The 24,983-nt window shown below is 51.4% G+C and overlaps 5 protein-coding genes across 5 annotated transcripts; 4 read left to right on the top strand and 1 right to left on the bottom strand.

Annotated features, from left to right (window-relative positions):
- On the bottom strand, positions 1 to 6,542 carry PpBr36_05129 (uncharacterized protein; the record flags this gene model as incomplete). Its single annotated transcript, XM_029892287.1, has 3 exons — positions 1 to 580; positions 656 to 4,902; positions 4,986 to 6,542. 3 exons carry the CDS (start codon positions 6,540 to 6,542, stop codon positions 1 to 3), a joined length of 6,384 nt encoding a protein of 2,127 aa, XP_029750241.1.
- A 1,935-nt stretch (positions 6,543 to 8,477) lies between these two features.
- Positions 8,478 to 11,188, top strand: PpBr36_05128 (uncharacterized protein; the record flags this gene model as incomplete). The annotated part of the gene is made up of 5 exons (XM_029892286.1): positions 8,478 to 8,648; positions 8,715 to 8,809; positions 8,875 to 8,995; positions 9,059 to 9,163; positions 9,218 to 11,188. 5 exons carry the CDS (start codon positions 8,478 to 8,480, stop codon positions 11,186 to 11,188), a joined length of 2,463 nt encoding a protein of 820 aa, XP_029750240.1.
- A 4,607-nt stretch (positions 11,189 to 15,795) lies between these two features.
- PpBr36_05127 (uncharacterized protein) lies at positions 15,796 to 17,484 on the top strand (the record flags this gene model as incomplete). The annotated part of the gene is made up of 2 exons (XM_029892285.1): positions 15,796 to 15,990; positions 16,081 to 17,484. The coding sequence occupies 2 exons, from the start codon at positions 15,796 to 15,798 to the stop codon at positions 17,482 to 17,484; spliced, it is 1,599 nt and encodes a 532-aa protein (XP_029750247.1).
- A 1,082-nt stretch (positions 17,485 to 18,566) lies between these two features.
- Positions 18,567 to 19,092, top strand: PpBr36_05126 (uncharacterized protein; the record flags this gene model as incomplete). Its single annotated transcript, XM_029892284.1, has 2 exons — positions 18,567 to 18,622; positions 18,711 to 19,092. The coding sequence occupies 2 exons, from the start codon at positions 18,567 to 18,569 to the stop codon at positions 19,090 to 19,092; spliced, it is 438 nt and encodes a 145-aa protein (XP_029750246.1).
- A 513-nt stretch (positions 19,093 to 19,605) lies between these two features.
- PpBr36_05125 (uncharacterized protein) lies at positions 19,606 to 22,812 on the top strand (the record flags this gene model as incomplete). Its single annotated transcript, XM_029892283.1, has 5 exons — positions 19,606 to 20,167; positions 20,228 to 20,454; positions 20,508 to 21,122; positions 21,176 to 21,631; positions 21,751 to 22,812. 5 exons carry the CDS (start codon positions 19,606 to 19,608, stop codon positions 22,810 to 22,812), a joined length of 2,922 nt encoding a protein of 973 aa, XP_029750249.1.
- Between the last annotated feature and the right edge of the window lie 2,171 nt (positions 22,813 to 24,983).

The following is a 24,983-nucleotide window of genomic DNA, read 5'->3' as shown; positions in this document are numbered from 1 at the left end:
TTAGAAGTATCCGTCTCTGCTGTTGCCGCCACCGGCACCCGAGGGGCTATGGGAACCCGACCTACTGCCCCAGCCACTTTGCCTGACGGTCGTGCTCCTCCGAATACTCTCGACCCATACTGAGTCGTCAAGCAGCTCGCGCGCCTGCGTCGGGCTCAGAGTGCTGCCCCTCCTGCTCGAGCTGTTGCTGCTTGGTTGCTGTAGCTCAAAGCTGAAAGCTGATGGGTTGTTTCTCTGGTGCCCACCTGTTGCCTGACCGGCACGGGGAAAGCTGAGCGGGTGCGGCCCGCTCAGCTCTGGGCTGTATGACGCCATATCGGCACTAGCAGCGGACCATTTCCGCTGATGATTAGACAGGTGATCCGGGCTGAGGAAGGGGCTTTCACGGTTGTGAGCCGGAAACGGCGACCGAGGCGACGAGGGCGTTGCAGGAACAGGCATGGACTTGTGAACCCGCGTTCTCGGTGAGATGCCGCCCTCATCGTCGACGTAAATCTCGGGTACGTCAAGATTGGGAATGTCGGTCATGCGGCCAGATCGCTTCCATGCTAGGTGGCGCTTAAAGTTTCTGCTCCAGAATCTGAGTAACGGTTGAATGGCTTCGTTAGCAAAACGCACGTAATTGTATAATCGTAGCAACAACATGTCAACTTACAAGGTGTCGAAGAATCCGAGAACAACTCTTCTACGGACCTCCTCTTCAACACGCTGAAGCCTGGCACGACGACGTAAGAACTCCTCAAGACGCAAACTCTTGCTGTCGCTGATGATGTTGTAATGGGCAAGGATCATAAGAACCGTGCTAAAGGCGATCCCCTTGTCGGGATCCGCAAGAACCATGACTTCCTCAAAGAACATATTGTATCGACGCCGCCGCTCCCGCACTTTTGCGACATCAATACGAGCAAGACGCTCGTTGAGCTTGGCAAGGTCAATGCCCGAGTAAGCACTCTGAGACACCATCGAAGCGTGTCTTCCGGCCGCAGCGCCGTTGGTCTGGCAGTCCTCCAGAATACGGCTGACCGAGTCCTCCGAGTCGTATATGCGCATCTCAAATACGCCTGAAAGCTCACCCAGCAGCCGAGGGAAGGCCTCCTTGCTGATAAAGCCCGTGCCGGCTGGGTCGACGCTCCGCCATGCCTCCTTGAATCGCCGGATCTCATCCCGATCCACCATGTCGACACCGCTGGAGCGTTGGTACACGTACGAGAAGCTCTCGTAGATGAGCGAGACAAACAAATTGACAAAGATGTACATGCTGATGATGTTCCACGCAATAAAGAGACAGCGGGCCCACGACCTGCTGCCACAGTCGCTGTTCAAAAAGTTGCTGCTCTCGACGCACATAGGTGGTTCAATCTCAGCATAGTCCTCCATGATGGTGTTCCAACCCTCACCAGCACTCATTCTGAAGAGAAGCATCAACGCCTTGGGCACCGTGCGGAAGTTTTGGTTATTGTTCTCTTCGGGCCCAAAGCGCGTAAGGCTGAAGGATTGTGTCAGCGCTATGGCAAACATGATATAAAAGACGAACCACGTCGCCACCAGATTACCAATGGTAGTGAGACTGGCTGCCGCTGTCTTGAACAATTGATCGAGCGCTCCATTGCGAGGAATCAAGAGCAAGAGAATGGAAACAACGAATACTTTGTGCAACTGTGTGAAGACTTCCTTCTCGGAATCGGAGAGGTGTAGCACAGAAGAGACGATGGTTCCCGACACAGAAACGAGCGAAAACATGTCCCATGAGCTTCGACGGAAGCGCGTCCAGCCCAGACCAGTGATCCTGATGGCAATGTTGGCCAGATATACCAGGTTGAAGGCCAAGAAGACAAACTCTCGCGTCTTGGTCCACACCTCCGGCTCATCGGTGAATTCGGTGATCAGGAGCGCCAAGTGCAGGCACAGTACTGCCGTCACGGTTTGGTACCACTTGCCCCTCTTCTCAATGGCTCGTTTGTGGCACCACTTCTTCCACTTTGTTCTTGACTCATCATAAGACGTCTTGGACGGTGAAACTTGGCGCAGGAGCTTGCGAAGCTCCAACCACGACCGCTGCTCGGCTGTGAGATAGGCCACTCCGGTCTGTTCGGTGTAATTGCGCATAAACACCGAGATGAACAGAGTGAGCACGAAGACTGTGGAGAGTATGTTGAATATGACAAAGAACATGCCATTGCCCTTTTGGTTTCCGAAGATGGGTTGGTTCCCAATTCCGCTGATGGCTTGCGCCGAGAAGGAGACATCAACCCAGCGCTCTTGACTGACGATTTGATAAAGAATGAATAGCGAAGAACCAAAGTCATCAAAGCTGTATTGGGGGTTGTTCACTGCACGGGGAGCGAGGATCGGGTGTCCATCATGAATTGGCGCTTTCTCATACTCGCCCCAGCAATCCTTCAAGAAGGTGATGTCGTCGCCATCATTACATTCGTCAAATTGCCCGTGAAATAGGTTGAGACCGTACAGGGCAAAAGGAATCAGCAGTGATAGCGAAACGAATGCGGCACTGAGAATCTTCCATCCCTGTACAATGATGAGCGAGTGAAAAGTGTTCCTCGCCGTGTCGCTTACGTTCAGGAGACGAAGGGCCCTGAGAGCCTTGAATGCACCGACAGCCCTCGAGATGCTGCCTTCGTTCTTGAGGACAGTGATGACGCTGATCCACAACGTGACGAGCACGACAGCATCGATAAGGCCCCACGAACTTCTGAAGTATGCGTTGGGAGTGAAAAAGAAGCCGTCGGCGATGATCTTGATGAATGCTTCGCTAGTGAAGATGGCAGCGAACGCCATGTCGGTCCAGACGAACCAATTTGATATTTTGAAATCTTTTCGGTCGCGGTACTCCTTTTGGTATAAAGGAGTAGTAACGCAAGCGATGACGACCATCGCCAGGATACTAGCATAGATGAACGCGGAGAAGATGTACCAGGCATACACGTTTGGTTCAACTCCATCAAAGCGCTCATTTCCTCGGCCTGGGCCAACCACCCTCTGGCAAAGCCTCCTTATCGGGTTGGTGGGCTTGAAGATCCACAACGAGTTGTTATATGTGGGGTGACGGGCCAGATACTCTCGCTGGGCCTTGCGCCGGGCAGCAGTGGCCTGGACTGCATCGCGTGCCATTTTGCGCGGGTCGAGAGTCTCGTTGGGACCGCTAAATCGCGTGAAAGAGTAAAATGGATTGGGATCTCTGCTTGTCACCTTGGCAACAGTCTTTTGCCAAAGCTGCGAAAGCTTGCCGCCACTGATGATGGGGCCGTCGGCAAGGTTGTTATCCTTGAGTGTGGGTGCTCTCTGCAGGGGATCGATGGTTGTATCGTCGAGAAAGTCCTTCACAACGGCTTCCTTGAGAAGCATTTCCATCATGGCGGGGCCGTAGTCAAGCGGGTCCTTCTTTGGCTGCTTGCCGAGGGTGAAAAGTCTGGAGAACGTAAGGCTGCTAGAGGAGCCCAGCTCTTTACGTTGCAGAAAAGCCTTGACCTGTTCCAGTCGCTTTTGATCTTCGCTGACATCGAAATTCTCCTGGATGACAGCAATGAACATGTTGATCAGAATGAAGTATGACAGGATGAACCATCCAATAAAAAAGATACCGGCAATCCAAGCGGTGCCATACTGCTTGGTGACGCCCGTGATGGAGTAGAGCATGTCCGTCCAATCCTCGCTAGTCAGGATCTGATACATGCCCAGAAAAGAGTTGTATATGGAGGCAAAGTTAACCTTGTACTCCTCGCCGTCATCGTTCTCCTTGGGGAGTTCACCACGGAAGAGCTGAGCAGCAAAGATGGACATGAGGAATGTCATGAGGAAGACGAAAACGAGCAGGTTACCGAGACCTGACGCGTTATCACCCAACACCAAGCGAATCAGTTTGTTAGTCACGGGGATAGCCAAGACGACACGGTATGCCCTCAAGATTTGAAAAACAGTAAGCCACTCGTATGTCTCCCCCGAATCCCGGATAACGGGAATCTGGATCACAGCAGTGGCGATGGCCAAGAAGAGATCGACTAAGTTTCGTGGCCGACGGTGGAAGTCCCTCCAGTCCGCTGCAAAGCGGTATATTATTTCGAACACGAGCAAAATGGTGACGACCAGCTCGGTAGTTCGGATGAACTGAATGCGTTCTGGACTGCTTCGAACACTTCGCCAGGCCATGGCGATAAGATCGAAGGCGATAATGATAGGCCAGATCCACCATGTTTTATTGTAAATCTTCTGGAGCCCTGATATCCGCTTCGGAAACCCCTTGGGTTCGTTGATGAGGTACGCGTCCTGATCGGCCGTGAAGGCGCTTGCTTTGCTTTCTTCCCTGATGACCTGAAATGATGATGTGATGACTGCAATCAACAAGTTGGTCATCCACAACATCATGATAACGATGGCTGCAGCGAAGTACAACGCGGCTGCAAGATAGTCCGTGTTTGTCATTTGGTACATCAAGTCGGACCAAGTGTTGGCACTCATGACGACAAACACAAGCTCCAGAGAGTTGAGAATGTTGTCAAAGTTCTGCGTGCCGTTGTGTGGGTTGTCCTGCTCAAGACAAACAGAGCCGCGCGGACAAATGAAGCCCTTCGGACTGCCTTCTCCTTTAAAGTCGAAGAGCGGCTTGCTCAACAATTGCCCCGAATCGCTGGTTTCGTTTGGTGGGAGTCGAATCCAAGCCTTCATCGTACCCGAATTGTCCAGCCACCCACCACATTGAGCATCGTCATTCTGGAATCCCGCAGATACGTTGTTCGTTTGTTCCGGATTTACCCAGAAGCAAGAGCGCTTCAAACTGCCCTTGAAACTTTGCACGCCAATAATGGCAAAGAGAAGCCAGAAGAAGCCGATGAGAAACGAGACTCGAACCAGAAGCGGTGCCGACTTTTTCAAACTGCGCAGGATGATCTACCAAGATTGGCAAGAGGAGGTCAGTACTGAGGGGCGGGTGGCATTGAAGGCGGAAGAGATTTTGCACAAATGAAACTCACAGCATTTCCCTTAGTGATAGCTAGCAGACGCACGATTCGCAGTGAACTCAGCATCTTGAAAACCCAGAGATGCATCGACTTCTCCAGACCGGTCACACTTAAGCCGAAGGAGACCCAGAACGCCATAACAGCTATGAAATCCAAGCGATTGAATCCGTGACGTAAGAACGCTCTCCGTGCGAGCTGCATACGCTGTTGCTCTTCGATAGTCTCGGGCACCGCCTGTCCTTGCATGATGGTGATGGAGCGCGCAAAAGTTGATGGGCCGTAGTGTTCCGCCTGGGTCTGACGTCTAATCGACTTTTGCCTGCTTGGCTGAAATATTTGCTTGTACTTATTAGAAACAGCTACTTTGATCCCGCGCTTCCGGTCAATGGTGCTGTACTCGGCTGCGTTGAGAATGAAGCCAGATACGATGATCCTGGCGATGACTTCTAGGGTGAACACGATGAATAGGCCCAGAATGGCCCAGTCAATCGATGTTCCAAAGCGGTCGCCACGTTGAGGACCGCCTTCCTCAACAGTAGGGGCCGCCTCAACTGCCAGTAAAACCGCCTGGGCCACAATCAACAGAAGAATTAAGGGTTCAGTCCAAGGCAGGACGAGTATGTTGCACAAGGACTTCCGGATGGGATTCTCAGGCCCAAATATGCCGAGCGATTTGCCCTTAAGGGGGTTCATCATCGGCTTAGGCCGGCGAAACTGCTGGAATGGGGGTGGAGGACGCGCATCGCTGATATTAGGGCTGCCTTGCTGCTTCTCCTGGTTCGGATACATCTGAGACGGGTACGAGGTGTCGACTGGGATCGGCGCGTCTGCAAAATTTCGCCTTTCTGCGCTGGGTGACCGAGAGCGACGTCGAGCCTGCTGTTCGAGCACCTCGTTCTCACCACTAATGTTGACGACACGCTGGGACATGGCCCTCACCATGGATGCGGTTCGCGACAAGGCCCCTGAAGCAGTCGAGTTCGTACGAGACCGCCTGAAGCCGCCATCGTCCGGCATCAACGAGTTGCCAAAGCTTCGGTTCTTCTGGTGGCCCTGCTCAAGATCTGCCCCCAGCATCCTGTTGTCCCTGCCATTATCCATGTCGCGTACTGTCTGGAAACTGTCCCTGTTCAACCCATCATGCCCAGGGGCGAGGTTTCCGGATATAGGTTGCGCATTGGTGGCCAGCGGGGCTCTGTCCGAGTCTATAGAATCGGTGTGTATGTGGAGCTGTGGTCGCTCGTTATAGTATGGCTGTGAAGGCTCGTAAATCGAACTTGTATACTGCTGTGCGGAGGGGCGTCGTGGGTTGATGTCTGGTGGAAGAGCAAACTGAAGTGCCATGGGGTCATCGACGTGATCTTCACCAGGACCCTCATTGCTCCGTGTTCCTTGTGCCGGATTGTCCCAGTATGTCGAAGAGGCCAGTCCCGATGGTGTTACTTGGCTTGGTTGCCGCCCGCGCTGTTGTTGGCCATGATCTTGAAGATTTGACGAATCCTGGGGCCCTTGCGAGTATTCCGACACATTAGGGTATGGTGGTTGGGGGTATCTAGACGGATCTGCCATGGTGTCGACACGCTAGCAAAAAGCTGCGATGAAATGTTTGTACGCGACGAGGTCTCCGTGCGGGCAGAGGAGAAACTCAATCGAGGTCTAGTCTAGTGCGCAGTGCGCTCGGCGCAGTCGCAAATCCGACGTCGTGTTGACTATCGACTGGGAATCATTGTCCAGCAAAGATCCCAATAAGCCCAAGAAAGTATCTAGAATGGCGGCCCAGACGGGAAACGGACGAAAAGTTCAGATCGCCCGCGAAGCGACGAACGAGGACTGGAACCGCCAATCTGGATATGTAGGTGTCGTGCTTATCTCAGGTAAAAGATGCTAACGGTATTAGGGTCCAGCACGGTCCAGGCTGATTGTGAGCGTAGCGGGACCGCCACGTTTTGTACATACAGTACTACTGTCGTCGATATATCGTCGCGATGTTTCGTAAAAGTATTCAGCCGCTCAATTGTTTGTTTCTTCGCGAATCACCAAGTGGTTTTGTAGGTTCCGAGTCGTCAATTACGATCACGGAGGATTTCTGCCAGGTACCTCCTCCAAACTTACTCAGCCCCCTTCCAAGACACGTACCCACCCCACAGCTCCTCTGTTGGCGCACTGTTCTTGATGATTACCTCCGCCTTGAATGCACACCTACTGCCACCGATCTGCCACACCTGCAGGTGCTGACAATAGAACTAACTACTTGAGGTAGGGTACCTGCCACTTGTTGCTATGTACATCAAGCAACCCTAAATATAGCAATTCTTGACAGGTGCTCGATATAGTCTTATAGTCATTCTTGTACATCTCAATATCTGCTTTCATATAAGCGCTAATTTTGTCTCTTGTACTTTCCGCTCAATTCATCTTCCGAATCTTTGCTTTCCGACAATACCGATCAATTCTGCAACCGGATGTTTCTTTTACAGTGTCAGCCCAACGCGTCACCAAGTGGGCTTAGTGGGGGCCAAGACCACATCAATATCAAATGGAACTGAGACAGGCATGCTAGCTACGGGAAGACGCATGGTACCGTACGTTAGCTTGCCATGCTGCGCCAGCCTTATGTTACATAGGTGCCATGTGTACCATGCAAACCAATGTTAGAGGAATTGAATTGAGATGAGAAAGATATAGATAGAGTCGCCAATATGGATATTTGCAAGCATTCTTAACTTTGTTTGATCTCAACGTGAGCAATATGCAATTGCTTCTAAGCAACGTACCACTGGCATCGTAGATCAAACTACTTGGTGGATAGACCACTGGCTGTACAGTACAGCGACAATGTATCTGCTGCAAGATGTCGTCTGTGAGCTTGGAGGCAGCCATGTAAAGCCAGTTCCCCTTGGTCCCTGAAACCAGCCGATGCACGCTTGGTGGGTCCTGGCAGTACCAAACAAAATTAACTGGAGAGGTAGCATCCGAATGACCGCGGTGCAACTCAGATAAGTCAAGTGCCGTTATACCCGCCACTAGCGGTCACGTGGAGATAAGATCGATTACATAATATAGCGCAAAGTGGAGGGCTTCCCACGCGGTTACCACCCTGTCAAGTCGCGACCGCCGAAATCGCGTCGCCCGCAGAAGAGTGAAATCATCGTCATCTTGGGCTCACTTCTCACCTTTTCACCTGACTTCAGGAAGTTCGGCCCAGCTCGCATCTCCTACCCACACTCAATGCCAGGCGCTTTTCTGTCATTTTATCCGAATATTGATTTTTAATCGTTGCAACCTCTTGCCTGGATGCATTTCGGTTGCTCATTTTCGACAATTGGCTTGCCCCTCGAGACGAGTAATGACGCGATCTTCAACCGTCAAACCGAGCCTATCCTATTGACCTGAATCCCTGCTCAGGCACCGACGCCTCGAAATCTCATTTAACGATTGCACAAGCACTGCTCTCGACGAACCGAGCTATTGAAAGCTGCTCGGCTTCTCGAGCAGGCCGCCGCAATGGTTTCCTCAAGGAAGCGTTCCTTCCAGGAGGTTGATAATGAAGACGTCCAGGCCCCCAAGGAGCCTTCTTTGCTGCAGCGCATTAGAAACATGTGGCAACTCGCCAATGTCGCGCAGTTCATAGCTATCTTTGGGCCTGCACTCAAGATCGAACCTCCGGATATGGATGTAAGGCCTGTTTGACGTATCCGTACCTGATACAACAAAGCTAACGATTATATGATGACCCCAAAGGAACTGGAGGCTGAATGTCTTAAGCCCCACTCGACCGCGCTTCAAGAAATTGGACTGGCCATGCTCAAGTTTCTCTCCTCGCATAGAGGCCTAACGTATGTGTTCCGCGCTCGATCGACGAGACCGAAGATTAGGTCGCTGACAGTTCGCCCCATTATAGACTTGAGTTGTTTGACGAGTATACCAGGAGGCAGTTTACTTCAAAGGCCCCCGAGCTCGAGAACCCGTTTGGGAATGATGAAGTTGCGCTCAGATTTGCCGATTTTGACATCTTCAAAAAGGTGAGATTACCGATCGTTGTGACCATGCAAGACTTTCAAGCTGATGGCTTATCACTGTATTAGATTCGAGTACTTCATCAAATGACGCAACTTTTGCTGCGGCAATCCGACAAGTTGCGTGAACGCATGAGCGAGATCAAAGACGCGGATCATGACCATACAGCTTGGGTGAGTCCAACGTTGACTGGTATATCGTTTATATAATACTGGCTGACATAGTAGAAGAGGATTGAACCTATCGGTTGGGATGAGGATGACCGTACATACTTTCTTCTGGACGACAACAGACTTTACAGGCTGACTGATGCACCGCCGCCGAAACCGCCCGCGCCGAAGCCGAAGAAGAACTCCAAGAAGGCACGTGCTGCTGCCAGGGCTGCGAAGCGGCGGCGCGTATCTGGAGCCGCAGACTCCACGGTTGATCATGACGAAGATGGCAATGAAGATGCGCAGGACAACCAGGACTCAAAAGAGTTAGAGCAACCTGAAGATGACGGTCTTGGCGGGGCAAAGTGGGAATGTATCACCGTCTCGCTGGACGATGTCAACCGATTTCTTGAAACGTTGAAAAAGACCAAGGACCCGAACGAGAAGATACTCAGAAAGCAAGTCCAAGACCACCTGGTCCCCATATTGGAGCGAGAGGAAGAAAAGCGTCAAAAGAAGATCCGGGAGCGAGAACGAGAGCTCCTGAATTTGGAAAAGATGGCGAACGCCAAACGCTCCAGCCGTCTGGCTCACAAGGCTGAGAAGACCCGTATCGACGAACAAAATCAAGCCGAAAAACTCAAGCAGCTTGAGCAGGAGGCTGCTGCCCGGAAGGAACAGGAGAGACTGCGCAAAATTGAAAAGGAACGAAATTCAAGGTTAATGTCAAGGGAGAAGCGCTTGAGGGAGCGAGAAGCGCGCCGTTTACAGCACGAGCGAGAGCTCTCAGTCCTTTCAGAGGATAGCAAAAGTGTTGGGTCTGCCCCTGGACGAATGTCAGAGAGGCGTCGAGAGGCTGAGATCCAAAGGGCTAAGCGAGCTCTTGAGGAGCTCGATGACGAAGAGGAAGAATGGGTGTTCGACTGCGTCTGTGGGCTGCATGGCCAAGTTGATGATGGCGAACATAGCGTGGCGTGCGAAAGGTGCAATGTTTGGCAGCATAGCAAGTGTCTCGGCATCGACCAGGATCAGTCAGAGCGGGAGGATTTCCACTTCATCTGTGAACCCTGCAAACGTCGCCAGGAGGAGGACGAACGTCTCCGTCCTAGAGGCACAGTCATAAAGATCAAGCTTGGATCCGCCAGTTCGTCTCCTGCGACCGCCAAGACAGCTCCTGCTGGACAAAATTCCAAATCATCCCAGGACGCAAAACAGTCGACAGTTCTCAATGGCGCTGCTAGTGAAAATGCCGTTGAGCTTGGCACAAAGGCTGCCGATCCACCGGCGAGTAACGTCAAGACACCGAGAGTTGGTGACTTGTCTTTCACCACGGCCAGCTCTCCAGTTCTACCGCCCCCGCAGGAGCATCAAAACTTGACCATCCCGATCAAGTCAGCAGCCGCTGCGCCGCCGCAGTCTACGGAGAGTCGTGCGTTACAAAGGCCCAAACCTGATGGTGTGCACAACCCGTTTTCGTCTCCCCACCCGGACCTATCGCCGCCCAGCCAGTCCCCTACAAAAGCTCGGGCGTACGATACCGTCTTTGAGCAGTCCAGCCCTACGGATGTCGGCGGCGACACGAATGGGCAGAAGACCAAGGCCAATGGCCGTGTCCATCCCTCCACCACACCCGTCCTGGCACCAGCACAGCCCAGATCAGAATCTGCGGCTGCCATGAGGCCTCAATCCCCAACAAAGGCCAGTTTTGACTCCTCGCGGCAACCACTTCAGTCCAAGGCACAATCCCCGGGTGCGAACACGCTGCCGGGTCCAATGACTACGCCGCAATTCAAACCCGGCTTCTCGGAGAATAGATCAGTGCAGAAGCCATCGCCTTTGCCCCCCTCAAGCGCAGGCATGTCACCTACGAAGCACTCGCCGTCTTTCCCACCGACGACTGTGAACGGTATTCACCCGAGCTCAAGTCCGACACCACCGGTGTTGCCACCTATAGAGGCTCTGTCACCATCTCCACGCCCACAGGATCCAACACCACCAGTAAAGCCGTCAACGCCAGCCTCGAGCTTCAACAGTGGGATCCCTTGACGGTCTAGAAGCCTCGACTTTGGGGAGACCTCACTTGGTAGATATTATTTCATTTCTGGTCGTTTGATAGGCTGTGTTTCATTTGCTAGGGTTTTTCTTTACGGATTGCATCTTGGGGCATGGTGTTTTTGAGATATTAGTAAAGCAAAAAAATGTGGTTTAATTAGATATAGACTCCAACTGAGCAGAGGCTGCTACTCCTGTTTTCTTTTTTTTTTTTTTTTCTCTTTTGATTGTTCTTCAGTCGAGATATTGGGCTATTCACAAGATTGTCTGGGGATTACCCACACTCTGGGATGCTTTAAAGAAACTGAAAACAGTTCTCACAGGCTGCGAGACAACGGCAGCTTTGACAGAGGAAGAAAGAATGCTAAACATCTAGAAGTTAGGTGCCTACTTTAGAGGGCGTTTCGACTAGTGTAGGGGTTAACTTGACGTTGGCATTGAAAAGTCCACCTTGGGTCAAAATTGAGCCATTGTAGTGAGTGAAGTTTTTAGGCAGTAACGAGAGTGTTTGTTGTTGTTTACTACCAAGTCAGTCATGCGGAATTCCGCAGACTGCAGTGATTGTACCATGTTGGCGGGCCTCGACTTCGCCGGAGTGGTGACTGTTTGATTCGGACCCAGCCGAAAAGGGCGTATTGCTTCGAGTGCCACAAAACATAATTACTCCAGGGCTGAGAAAGTACAGGGGAGACGGACCAGGCTTTTTTTTTTTTTTTTTTTTTTTTTGTGAAACACAAAGGCGTTTGTTTGCCGGGCAAGCCATTCTCCCGGGAGGAGGCAACAAGAGGTCGTGGAATGGACCGAGACATTACTTTTGGCCGATACAGTATACTTGTGTAGAAAGACTCGATAGTGCAGGGATCAACGGACTATGTTGTAGAACAGAGGATGGCGCGGGTACAAAATAGCCGTGGGAATCCAAGCTGTGGACAAACGGGCTAATGCGCCTATTACATGCCAATGATGGGGGGGAGCGGCCTCAAAGCAGATGGCTTTCGCATAGGCTTTTGATGTTCTGGTCAAGGGGTCGGCTGGAACTCTGATGAACTCTGATGAACTCAGTAAACTTGTTCTTTTGCCGTCGAAGTCGTCAAAAGCGGAAAACCTCAGTCATGATGAAACAAATGAGCAGCAAAATTCGTCTACCTTTGACGGTAATAAAAGAGTGTCATTCACGTACAAACACTTGGGCTAGTCGAAAGGCAACAAGAATGAAAAGCAAGCATTCTCAACGGGTTCTTTGAGGGCGAAGGAAGACTACAAAATGCCCAAAGAGATCCAGCTTTTCCTTCAGATAGCAATCATATCGGCTGGGAAACGATGCATGGGCTGGACGGGAGCTGAGCCAACAGTATTGCCTTGCTGGTATCACTATTTGACGCCCAGAAGTGATAGCTGACAGCAGTCAACAGCAGCAAAGAAGCTACTCCATCATCCCAAAGTGGATTGATAGCCTAACACTAGCTCACCTTGGGTCAGCCATCTCTCATCTCACCGACAACACCTCAGGCAGGCATATGCAGCTACCCGACGGACGGAAGCGTGCCCTCCTCTGCCCCTTCCTGCCTTTGCGGCATTCTTGCCCCACCGGGACGCATCCACAACGTTGTTACACACACCTGATTCAAACGGATTGACGGCTGTCGAAGACGAACGGCCTCCAAGACACGGGAAGGGGATGTCAAAAAGGAGATGAACTTCAACCGCAAATCCGACGAACACCTCATCGATGGTCGAGACCACACACCTGGGCAAATTACAAATGCCAGGAATGGCGAAGGCCCAAAGAAGATATGAACTGCACCGAAGACTATTTATTCCCAGAAGGGGCTAGCCTCTACGAGGAATAAAAAAAAACCTTGGTCGGCTGGCTCATCGGTTATTGGCAGCGGAAAACACATGGACGGATCGACGCCCAAACCTGGCTCGTGACTGTCGTCCAGCCAGAAGCGGCATCAACAAGTGTAGGTAGAGTTACGAGCAGCAAACAAAGACAGAGAAGAAGAAAACAGTTGGAATAGGTGATGGATGCATCGAATTTGTGGCTTGGGACAGCGAAAGCTTGGGAGAAAAGGGGGTTTCAAAGAAAATGAGCAATCATCCACGCATTTGGGGCTTCACTTTTCTCGCCTCCGCAAAACGTCAAAGGAAAGTCGCAATCATGAGTGAAGTAATCCAAGCAAGATTGGAAGAAGCATGAAATTTGATCATGTCGGCGGAGACGATGGGCGAGCCCGCCTGTCTTGAGACTTTGGCAAGGGCGGGCTTGCCGTTTCCGGGTCGTTGGCCTGGGTCTCACCAAACGCCGCAACATTCCAACCAACATTATTCCTCGCCAGGCAAGTTGCCCGCTCCCTGAGGCGAGTAAGCAAGGACACTGACATTCAGAGAAAGAATAAATTTTGCAGAAATATTGACGGAGCAGCATTGCCGGGTCGATGCAAGCAATAATTTTCATTAGAAAGAGGTAACATGTCACCCGTCATCCACGTGGAACTGGGGCTGAATTTCTGCACACAATCCAACAAGAGACAGAAAATGACTTGAAGAAAACTGTCCCATAAGGTAATCCAGATTTGCATGCAAGTGCCTGAGTTGCTGGTCGCACAGGACGGAGACAAAAAGACCAAGCTTGCAAGGTACGGCAGGGATAGGGAGGACAGAGCATGAACTGCGCTTTTAGAATCCGACTGCTCCATATTTACCAACACCCTTACGGCGCCCCTACAAAACACCTGAAGTCTTCCAGAAAGGCATCAGGCTCATTAGCTCCAAGAAGCCGGTGCTAGGAAACTTCATAAAGCCAGGTTTGTGTGAAGCTTGATCTGGTTTCGACCGTGGTACGTAATAACATGCCTCGTTCGAGCTGCTTGTAGTCTCCCTCAACTCCTTGGCCTAGGGACTACCCCATTAGCCAACAGGCATGCAGAGAAAAGAAAACCCATCTTATTCCTACCTTGATTTCTAAGTATTGTGGCATGTTGAAACGAGCTGCAGCTGCAGCACTCACTGACTGCATCTTGTGTTCTCTGCCGGGTTGTTCTGTTCTTGGCACCAATACTTCCGAAAACGGCAATTTCGACAACTTATTTTTTTCCCGTGTTCCACCATACACGCTCATCGCTGCACCCAGAGACTGTCGAAAAAAAAAAGAAAAGAAAAATAAGGTCCAGATCACTCCAGTATGGAGATCTCCTTGGGCGCAGCAAAATACTGCAGAATCCGGTTCTTGCTGGCGTCGCATCCGGGGCGAAGACTCAAGACAAAAAAAGAAGAAAAGAAATGAAAGAAAGAATACAAAAACCAAGTAACAGCATTAGTTTCTTTGGCTCCTCCCCTGTCGTTGTTTATTTTCCCTCTCCGCTCTTTGTCATCCCCTGATTGGAACAAAGGTGAATTGCCTCTCACCTAGCATCAACAACAAAGTCACGCACACCACTACCCAACACTCCAGCAGGTGCAGACACTGAAATACTTGGCCCTCGTTTGGTCTTGTGTCTGGACTGGCCGCTCAGCTTTCGAACACGATACCACAAAGAGGAAGACCAGAAAACAGATTAGTGGCGCAAGAGAAGGGGGGAAAAAAGGAGAAAAAAAAAAACATCTTGCTGCATACACAGTTTGCACTAGGAGAACTCTGCCTGAAAAGAAGAAGACGGACGAAACAGAACAAAGGGGACAGGTCATATTCCCACCTCGCTGTACTTACAGCCGCGCATCGAGATAGTGGAGCCACAGATCCCCATTGGGCTGCCTTCCCAGCACCCTCACCCAGCCCATCCCCGGCGGACACCGACAGGAGACGACAGCGAACACCACTTCGATACCGCATTCTTGCGCATCTGCAGCATTGAGCTTGCCGTGCGAACTGTCGGTGAGTGGCATTCGCCCAGCTCCGTGTGCAATTGCATCCGCCGACATACAGCCCTGGTGGTTTTGCGCGGCAGTTGTGTGTGCGTGCCCTCTTTGCCTATACCGTGGGAGCGAGCCCCCGATCCGAACTGGACTGATCACATAGTACCACAGGGTATCCCAAGCCCACCCCCAGCAGCCCTTCAGCCCCTGACCGGATCTCTGGCAGCGTACTCCCGTCAACCCTTCCCATCACTTCTTGGTTTTGATCATCCCGTCGTCTTTCATTCAACAACAAAACCAGATTCGGCTCAACAGGACCAGCCGGGTTTCTTCTTTTGACGTGCTCTTCTGCCCGAAGATCAATTTGAAGTCTGATTTGTTGTGGTGCCTGGAACTTGGGTACGCACTTCTTTCATCGGGCTCATTTTTTTTGTCTGCGTCCTGCAAGAGACTTGCATCATCATCAAACGGCCCGCGCTCCGGCATCCACTCCCAAAAGGAAGTTGTGCAACACCAGAATAGGCACACTGCGCACATATTTGCAGCTCGGCGTCTTTCTGAAAGAGCTTCTGCCCGGTGAACTCCGCACCCACGGCAGCTCAACACCGAACGCTTCAAGATCGGGCAAATATACCGTCTGTTAAAAGAAGGCTTTTGCCTCCTTTGAAGAGATGGACAATACTTCTTCACCCACCCCGTCAAATCACGACACATTCGGTCTTGAGAAGTTAGTACAGCACAACAACATGTATCCTCACGAGCCGACGATGCATTCACAGGCCCCTTCGCGGTACGCATCACCAGGGCCTCAACACTCTCAACATTTTCCTGATGTTTTGCCTTCCATGGCAGGGCAGGATGGGTATGGCCGTCTGTTTGACTACGCACCGCCGCATTCCAATATGGGCTTGTACCCAGCACCAGATGAACTTCACCGCAGTGTAAGAATTTCCCTTTCCATTCCCTGCTGTTGCCACAATCCATGGGCTCACTTTGACCTGTGTAACCAACCTAACTGTCTCGGACCACAGGATCGTCCGTACAGCACCCCTGCGACATCGCCACCGACGCCAGAGCCTCGCATGGTTCGGGCCGCTGTCCTCCGCAGCCGCTCCACGCCGCGCACATCCCCCGACGCGAACCTGTCTTCCACCAAAGAGGGCCGGGTGACGAAGCCCAAGCCCAAGAAGAAGAGGCCGCGGTCCGAGGCGGTGCCCAAGCCCAAGCAGAGCATTGACAAGCCGCTCAGCCAGCTGGCCGAGGAGATGGACGAGCAAATCATCGATATCGAGGCCTTTGTGAACCGCGGGCCTGAGGCGCGCCACGCAGAGGTCATGACGGGTAAGAAGGCCGGCAAAATCAAGCGGCCCATGAACGCCTTCATGCTGTACCGCAAGGCGTATCAGCTCGTCTGCAAGAAGTATTGCATGGAGAACAACCACCAGGTTGTTTCACGCGTCTGTGCCGACAGCTGGGACTCCGAACCCGAGAGCGTCCGTGACCAGTTCGCCGAGTGGGCCAAGATCGACCGCGATCAGTTGCACCGCGCGCACCCGGACTACAAGTTCACGCCGTCCAAGCCCCGCAGCGCGTACATGAAAAAGGTGCGTAGCGAGATGGACCTTTCCGACGACGAGTTGGACGGCGAGTACGTCCCGCGCGGCACCAGGACTCGTGGCCGCGACACGCCCGACTCGTCATATTACCCCAACCCCAGCGGGAGATACACGCCCTTGCACGACCCAGACCAGTGGAACTCGTCTCCCGCTATTGGGAACATGATGCTGCCGACAAGTCATCCGTACCAGGCGCTGCCGGCATATAACCTGTATCCAGCCACCACCGGACAAATCATCCACCCGATGCCGAGTGCCTACGGCGGAAATGATGCTTTCGGCCTTCTTGTCCAGGGTAGCGGAGCTCACCACTATCAGCATGGGCACGGCGGGTACCGGGCAGGGTCGACCCCGCCCGAGTTCGTCGATGAATTTGTACCACGCAGCAGTGCCTCGCCTGCCAACAGCTTTGAGCATGGCCTCACGCGGTACCCCGTAATGCAGCAGCAGCAGTCACATCTCTACCAAGAGTACGCCAGCCACCACCACCACCAGCAGAGTCACGCCGATTGGCTGCACCAGGGGCGACAAGTCATTCCATCAGCTCCTGCCGTCAGTTCGCAGCCTTCAATCGATCCTAGCCTCGCTACTCCAGTTGACAGCAGGCACGCCACAGATGCCAACCTGCCGTCGACCATGCCTGGGCTTGAACTGGATCCCCAAGATCCTTCGATGTTTGATGCCTTTTACCTCCACAATGATCCGTTGCTGAAGGAGGGAATCGACAACGGCACGCTCGAAGAGAGTTGGAACATTAGCGAAGTTGAGCCGCAGGACTGGCACATTGACGAGGTCGATGTGGTGACCAAGGTTGAATGATTCAACAAATGAGTTTCCTCCCTTGCTTCTGTATTCGGTTTGTTCTGTTACTCTTTTCATGTACTTGTATGATGCATTGTACACAGGTCAACATTTTCTGAATACCCCGGGTTTCTTTTGTATCTCTTTCTGTTCGCTTGATCGTTTGCTCCACTGCTTTGTCTTGTTCCATGCTGGAGTTTTTTTTTGGATCACTGCTTTTCATGCTCGTTCGAGGTATTCGTCTTGAGATCTAGCCTGCTGGTGGCGCCAAGGTGCATTTAAAGGGGTCATGGGGGCGTTTTATTTTGTTCAGGATACGTGTTTTCATAAAAGGAACGGCCGTAAAAATAGTCCAGGAAGCACATCAAAGAGAATATTTTATCTCTAATAAAAGAAAAACAGCCCAACTAGAGCTTTCTTTCCAGAGTTCAACTCGCGGAAAAATGCCACTTGGCAGCAATCAACCTGTAATTTTTGAGCTGGATATACGCTCACACCCACATGCTTCAGTTTGATGTAGACCGTTTCTGGCAATGTTACCAGGTGCAGCAGCGAGTTACTTCCATGATCATGAGAATCTGCTTCGAGCTGCTCTAAACTGGTCAAATCCATATGCGAAAATAACACTGAACAATTGCATTGTCCTTGGAGGGATGTGTCAGCAGAAGTGAAATGTGATGGGCCAACCAGAGGCCAAGTCGATGCATCTGCACAGCAGAATGAATTTCGCTCTAAACAAATGTAATGAGTTGATTCATTTGTGTTGTCGAAACCGTATTGCTCAAGAATTGAAACTCTTTGGTATGAGAGACGGCAGAATGAAGGAATGTCGACAAAACAACGACCCCACTAGGAGGAGCATAGTGACAGTAGTAAGACCGGTCGGTCACGTGATAATTAATTGCTGAGCGACCCACTGGCCCTGACCTCACTGTATGTTGTTAGGGATAGCATCATTCTCCAACAGGCGACATCTGCCAAAACAAAACAACCAAACCACGACACCATTGTACAACTGGTATATTTTCATTGGTAATTCCAGAACTGAGTCAGCGAGGACAATCTACAGCCTTCACTTCCTTCGCCCGCTTCTAGAGAAAATGACGTGGATTTCCAAGTCTATTACGACCTTCGGTCTGGTTTTATTAGCACATGCGTAAGCTATAAATGCAACTCACCAATTCAACCCAACAACTCTACCGCAAGAGAACAAGACGCTGACAAAATCGCATCACCACTAATAGCTGCTACTCGGCTCACGAGCACTCGGCCCTTCACTCGACCGGCGCACCATCAGCTGCTGCGACGTCACCTACCGCCGGCCGGGCGTCGTCGGTGACCGCCGCGGCGACAACATCCCTGCCCATCGACATCTCGATCGAGACGGTGACAGCGCTGCTGATTATCTGCCTGGGGCTGGTGCTGGGAACCCCGCACCTGCGGCCGATCCAGTGGCGCGAGTGGGCGGGCAAGATCGAGCGCGAGGGCGACAAGGAGGGCGACAAGGACTATGTGGGAAACCCATACCGGTTCCTGGAGGCGAGGCCGGGCTTTGTGAACATCAGGAAGCAGAGGAAAGACTTTGCGCAGTGGGTCAAGAGCGGGAACGACGGGTCAAAGGCGTGAAAAGGCGAAAGAAAAAAGGGGCGAGATGCGTTTTGATAGCAGCCGCTTAAGAAAAATCTTTTTTTTTTTTTTTGTCGGCCAACGCCGGGATGCTCGGTCAACATCTGCGCAAACTATCCAGAGCTGTAGGCCTACGTCATCTGCAAAGGACGACTTGAGACTTGGGCGATGCTCAGACTCTGCGGGGTGCCTGCCTCTCTGGGATTCAGTCTGATGATGACGGTGAGTACCGGCTGTGAGCTCAGTCGGATCGTACGTTCCTTCCCTTCTCGGCCGAGAGGCGATGCCAACCGGCGCGGCGTCTTCGTCTAGTGCCTTCCCATTTGAGTCTCCCAGATTCGGATTCAGTGATCCCAACCCCTTCCCAATTCTCAAGTTGGAATCAGATTCTGTCTGCTGGAAGACCTGTTTTGTTGTTCCTCTTCGGTGGAGAATAAGAACATAAAATCAAGACATTCAGTCTGCCCTCGAATCGGTGGCCCCTTGTGGAACAACGCGACATAGACCCTGATAATGGACCCGAGAAACCCCTTTCCCAGTACTGCCAGAGGTACGCCATCTCTGTTTTCAGGCGCACTGCCGAGTAGCCGACAACGACGATACAAGCAGCTACCAAAATCCAGACAGGAAAGCCAGGCAGCGAAAGCAACTTCTTTGTCTCGGGCGCTACCTTCACCCAGACCGGATAGATCGTCATCTGCTCAGCTGCCCTCAATCGCATCGCAGCGCTCTGGTTCATTGTATTCGTCCTCAGCATCTCGTTCCCGACAGCGAACAAAGTCTCAGGCCGAAAGCGATAGTGGTAATTTCTCGGACCAGGATGAATACTCAGACTCCTCCAACGATGTTACTCTTGCCCTCGAGCTCCAGAGCAACGGAGCCTTTGGTTCTGCTTTTTACTCTGCCATGGAAGAGAGCCTGTCCATCCAACAAGACACCATGGCAGGCATAGAACTTGTCGAAACAGTGCTACTTCATGTACAGCCCACCACAGTTGTCGTGCCAAATCGTGCATCGGATGAGCTAGTAACGTACCTGGAGCGTCGTGCCCATGATGTCCAAGGCAACAGTGGAGGTATGTACAGCTACAAACTCACCAGCAAGGGGCATTACTGAGAAATGTCTGAAAATTTAGCCAACGGAGCCTATGTTTTCCATTCGACTGGTTCTTCTGAGTTCAACTACCAAACAGCTATCGAGAAGCTCACAAAGCTGAAGTTGAACTGTTGCAGCCATCAATCTCTGGTCATGGATATGGCAGGCGACTCAACTTTGGACGCCGATGTCAGTGGCTTGGGATTCGGATCGAGGCAAGGAAGCCTGAGACTAGGCTCACAAATTAATTTTTCCAGCCGTATTTCGGTACGTCTTCCAAACATTCCAACCTTCAAGCCAAGGACTGCCCCTTAACACAGTCACAGATTGGGTGTGCCGGTGCGATCATGAGCGAGCTCCAGCGTCGTCGGGTCTCGGAGGTTCTTCTCGGAGATCCAGCCGCATCGGCTGCACATGCCATTCGCACAATTACTATGTTTGATCTAGCAAATTCAATGTTTCTCAATGACGACACTCTCGATGCCCTTCAGATCCTACGCTCAGAGTCCCACCCGGATAGCCAAAAAGGTGGCCCTGAAAAATCGAGTTCGGGGGCTAAAGAAAGCCTCTCCGTTTACGGACTGTTCCAACGACATGCACGCACCCCTCAAGGAAAAGCCAAATTAAAGCAAACATTTCTCCGGCCCAGTACAGATTTGGGTCTTGTGGGTGAGAGACAGCGCATCATTGCGATGCTGATTCGCCCAGAAAACAGTGAAACATTCACAACGATTATAAAACAACTGCGGATGATCAAAAATATGAAGGCGATCATGAGTCACATCCAGAGAGGTGTGGACAAGCCATCCTCTCTTGCGCCCGCCAAGAGAGGGGTTTGGAAAAGTTTGCAACGCTTCTCCAAGTTTACAGTTGAGCTCTACGAAACAGTAAGGCTCCTTGAAACTGGAGGAGCGCCTCTTGAACTAGTGAACAGGGTTAGTTTTGCTACGGTTCCCGGGACAAGAGCGCGTCTAATTTTTGCTTCTAGATGCAAGCGCTGGTAGATCCGCGCCAGATTCTGCAGGTCGGGAAGATGGTCTCCGATACAATTGACTTTGACGCTACCGAGACTATCAACGACACAGTTATCCTCTCTGGCGTGAACGGAGATCTTGATCAGCTGACCCGCACCTACAATGGCTTTCCGAGCCTCCTCCAAGAGACTGCACGTCATGTCGTCCGGGATGTACCAGAATGGGCTGCGCCTTACATTCAACACTGCATATACTACCACCAGCTCGGCTTCTTGACAGTAGTCTCCGCAAATGCCAATGGAGAGCCCAACTATGATGGACCAGAACCTGGGGCCGGCGACGACTGGGAAAGGAGATTTGTGCATCAAGGTAACTTCTACTTCAAAAACAGACGCATGAGGGAGCTTGATGACTATTTTGGCGACATTGTAGCCCAAATACACGGTGAGCAACCTTTTACGTGGCTATATGTTGTCGCAAGAGCTCATTAGAAAGCCGATTCGTAGACAAAGAGATCGAGCTTCTCCATGAGCTTCGCAAGAGGGTTCTTGAGCACAGGGGGGCAATATTGCAAGCGTCCGGTTTCTAGGGGGAGCTGGACAGCCTCACCGCTCTGGCAGCTGTGGCTCAGCAGTATAACCTTGCCGCGCCTGAGATGACCGAGTCAAACGTTATTGAAATCAAACATGGACGTCATTTGCTTCAAGAACTGGTTGTTCCCGCATTCGTGCCAAACGACTGCTTTTTACGTGGCGGAAATGGCAGTGGGAGTGCAGCCGACTCGACCTCGGAGCTTTCAGATTCGGATGGCGAAGAAACGCCGAGCATGCTCATTCTCACTGGTCCGAATCATTCTGGAAAAAGCGTTTATCTCAAACAGGTGGCTCTCATAGTATATCTTGCCCACGTCGGCAGCTTTGTTCCTGCTGAATGGGCAAGGATCGGAACTGTGGACAGGATACTGACCCGGGTTTCAACTCGTGAGAGTGCCGCTAGGCCTGAGTCCGCCTTCGCCATTGACATGCGTCAGGCTGCGTTCTCCATCAACCTTGCGACAAGACGCAGTCTTGTGTTGATTGATGAGTTTGGTAAAGGCACCACCCCAACCGACGGTGCGGCGCTGGCTGCAGCTCTTTTTACACAGTTTGCAGACCTCGGCGAAAATGTGCGTCCCAAGGTTCTCGCGGCTACTCATTTCCACGAGATTTTTGAGCAAGACTTGCTAGCACAGAGCCCGGCGGTTGACTTCGCGCACATGGACATCCAAGTTGACTACAACACTCAATACCTTGAGGATCAGGTAACCTTTTTGTACACGATGGTTCCTGGAAGAAGCATATCAAGCTTTGGGACAAATTGTGCACTGATGAATGGAATCGACGACAAGATCGTGGCGAGGGCTGAGGCACTGAGTCTACTGATGGCTCATGGCGAAGACCTCTCAGCCGCGTGCGCGAGGCTCTCTGAAGAAGAGACAAGACAACTTCGCAAAGCTGAAAACATAGCCCGAGAACTTGTGCGTGCTGAAATTCCGAATCACCGGGCAATGTCCGCCTCTGATAGTATTCTCGGGCGCAACCTTCTGCTCCGGATTCTGAGCTCGGACAGCACGTCAGAACCCATAATTTCAAGTAAATCAGAAGACCTTTGAAAGTGGCCGAAGGACCGGACCCGCGGCGCCCGTGACAGTCTTGTTTGATCACTCCAGCATCAACAGTTTGCAGGTCTTTTTTTTCTGCATATGTATACCTACTGCTGATACTACCAAAAACAAGTTTGCAGAATACTGACATCGAATGTTAGAGGCTTGATCCTCTTTTTGCTTTGTCATTTTTTTTTTATTGTGTGACGGCTTCTTACCATGACTGATATTCCGTCACAGAGGAAAATAGCTCAACACACACAAGATTTAGGCTGAGAAAAGGCCGGGAAGTTTTGCGAGGTTCAGCAGATGGCAACTCTGAAATTGCTAACCAGGGATGTTGTTGCTGTGGACATACCCATTCGAGCGTTTTGGAACCTGGCATGTTTCGAGTAGGCACAAGGAAAGGGGGTGGTTAGAATGACAGGTATTACCTGGCTTGTGGGTCTTCAGGCTTCAGACCTGTGACGTCGTTGAATCATGCTACCAGAGCGTGGGAAAACTAAACAGAACTACCAACCAATTCAATTTCCGCGGCAATTGTTGCAGTAATAGAAACAATCCAAACTTCGACTCAGGCTTGCGACCAATCAATCATCTGATAAGCCAACATCGACTTGATGGTTGGAAGACTGCTGTTGGTCTAGACGAGATCCATGCTTTATGGTTTGTTATCGGTGATACGATCCGATTCATGCGTCTCGTCTGCGAAGTTAGCCTGAACTCCTCCGAGAAGGTCAAGATGTTAGGATGACAGCAGCAGGCTGGCGCGCAGCCGACGGCACTTGGATGGTAACGGTAGCATCGGCGAAAGCCTGCTCATCTATCGATATCGTCCAAAGGTATTATTTATACTTCGCAGAAAAAAACGTGCTGTAATATGGCACGTAACAGCAAGGAGTTGGTAACTTTGAGCAGCTGCCTCGAATGTCGTCGATCGCGCAACCTTGTAAGGCAGATCAGGGCCGGGAACTTGGCAATACCAGTGAGCTGGCTCGATTCTATCTCGAATATGTTTATACGGAGGTGCACTGTATAATACTCAGCCAACCAAAGTTAGCTCATCTTTTTTTTTTTTTTTTTTTTTTTTTTTTTTTTTTTTTTTTTTTTCATACGACTAGGTTAGTCTGCAGTCCGAGAGGACAGTGTGCATTGTTGTTTGGTCCGTTTGTTTCTCAATCATGCTCGGCTCAGCCTTGAAGCTTACTGACTGGATACTTGTCATAACAAGTCTTGGTTATCTCGGGGATCGATATAGAAATGGTTGGTTTAACGATAACTGAGTAATCAATTATGTTATTACTGACCAAGAACAAGCAGGTAGTCAAGTCATGCTTCCATCTCATGGAGCCGGAAGGCGAAAATTCGCCGGGCCTTGGCGGTTGATAATGTTCCTTGTCTAGACGACGGGAAGACCCACGGGGGTGACCAGGACCGGGGGACGATCCGGCCCGCATTTCCGCCAAGAATATCGCCGAGTGTTGCACGAAGGACTGCCAATTTTCAGGGCCACCCTGTACTGCAGTAATCCTGCGAGCTCGTGGTGGAGTTGGAGTTCAAGCACTTTTCGGGTCCACAGATCAACGCTCGGCAAAAAGAGGTCCTCCAATTATTTCCTTTTTGTTGTTACTATATTTGACCACGACTCGCTCGCCACATACAGTACACCATCAAANGACTGGCTTGTTGCAAACATCAACAAGCAGACCCTGGAGTCCGAAACTCGAGCTGGATCTTTCGAGTTTCGCCGCCGGTTGAGGCCCAGCCAGTCAACCGTCTTCACCTTGGACACTGCGTGCTGGAGTCCCGGACTCCATCCAGGGCGATCTCTGACCCTGCGAATCTTGGCAAATCACGCACGGGATGACATGACAAGCTATGGGCTTGCGGGTCCCTCTCCCCTCCCCCAGAAGAGTCAAGTGTTTCTAGGCCCCTTCAACCGGTTGTTGTTCTCTTTTTTTCTCCCAGATTTTTCCCACTGGGTCGTGTTTCTTGTCATGGAAACCAGGCATGGAGAGCATGTCATTTACCTATTGTAGGAGTAAGGCCCGAGCTGTAAAGCTTGAGCTCAATTAGGGGAACCCCTGACATCTATGGTTAAGACCTGAAGGGATCTATTACCGTCTGGTCTGGAGAGAGAAGTATTTCTTTGTCCCATGTCCGCTTCGTTCAGTTCGAAT

The sequence above is a fragment of the Pyricularia pennisetigena genome, chromosome 6 (assembly GCF_004337985.1).
Source record: "Pyricularia pennisetigena strain Br36 chromosome 6, whole genome shotgun sequence".
Taxonomy (NCBI): domain Eukaryota; kingdom Fungi; phylum Ascomycota; class Sordariomycetes; order Magnaporthales; family Pyriculariaceae; genus Pyricularia; species Pyricularia pennisetigena.
Note: the sequence above shows the minus strand (reverse complement) of the source record. Positions and strands in the feature narration are given on the sequence as shown.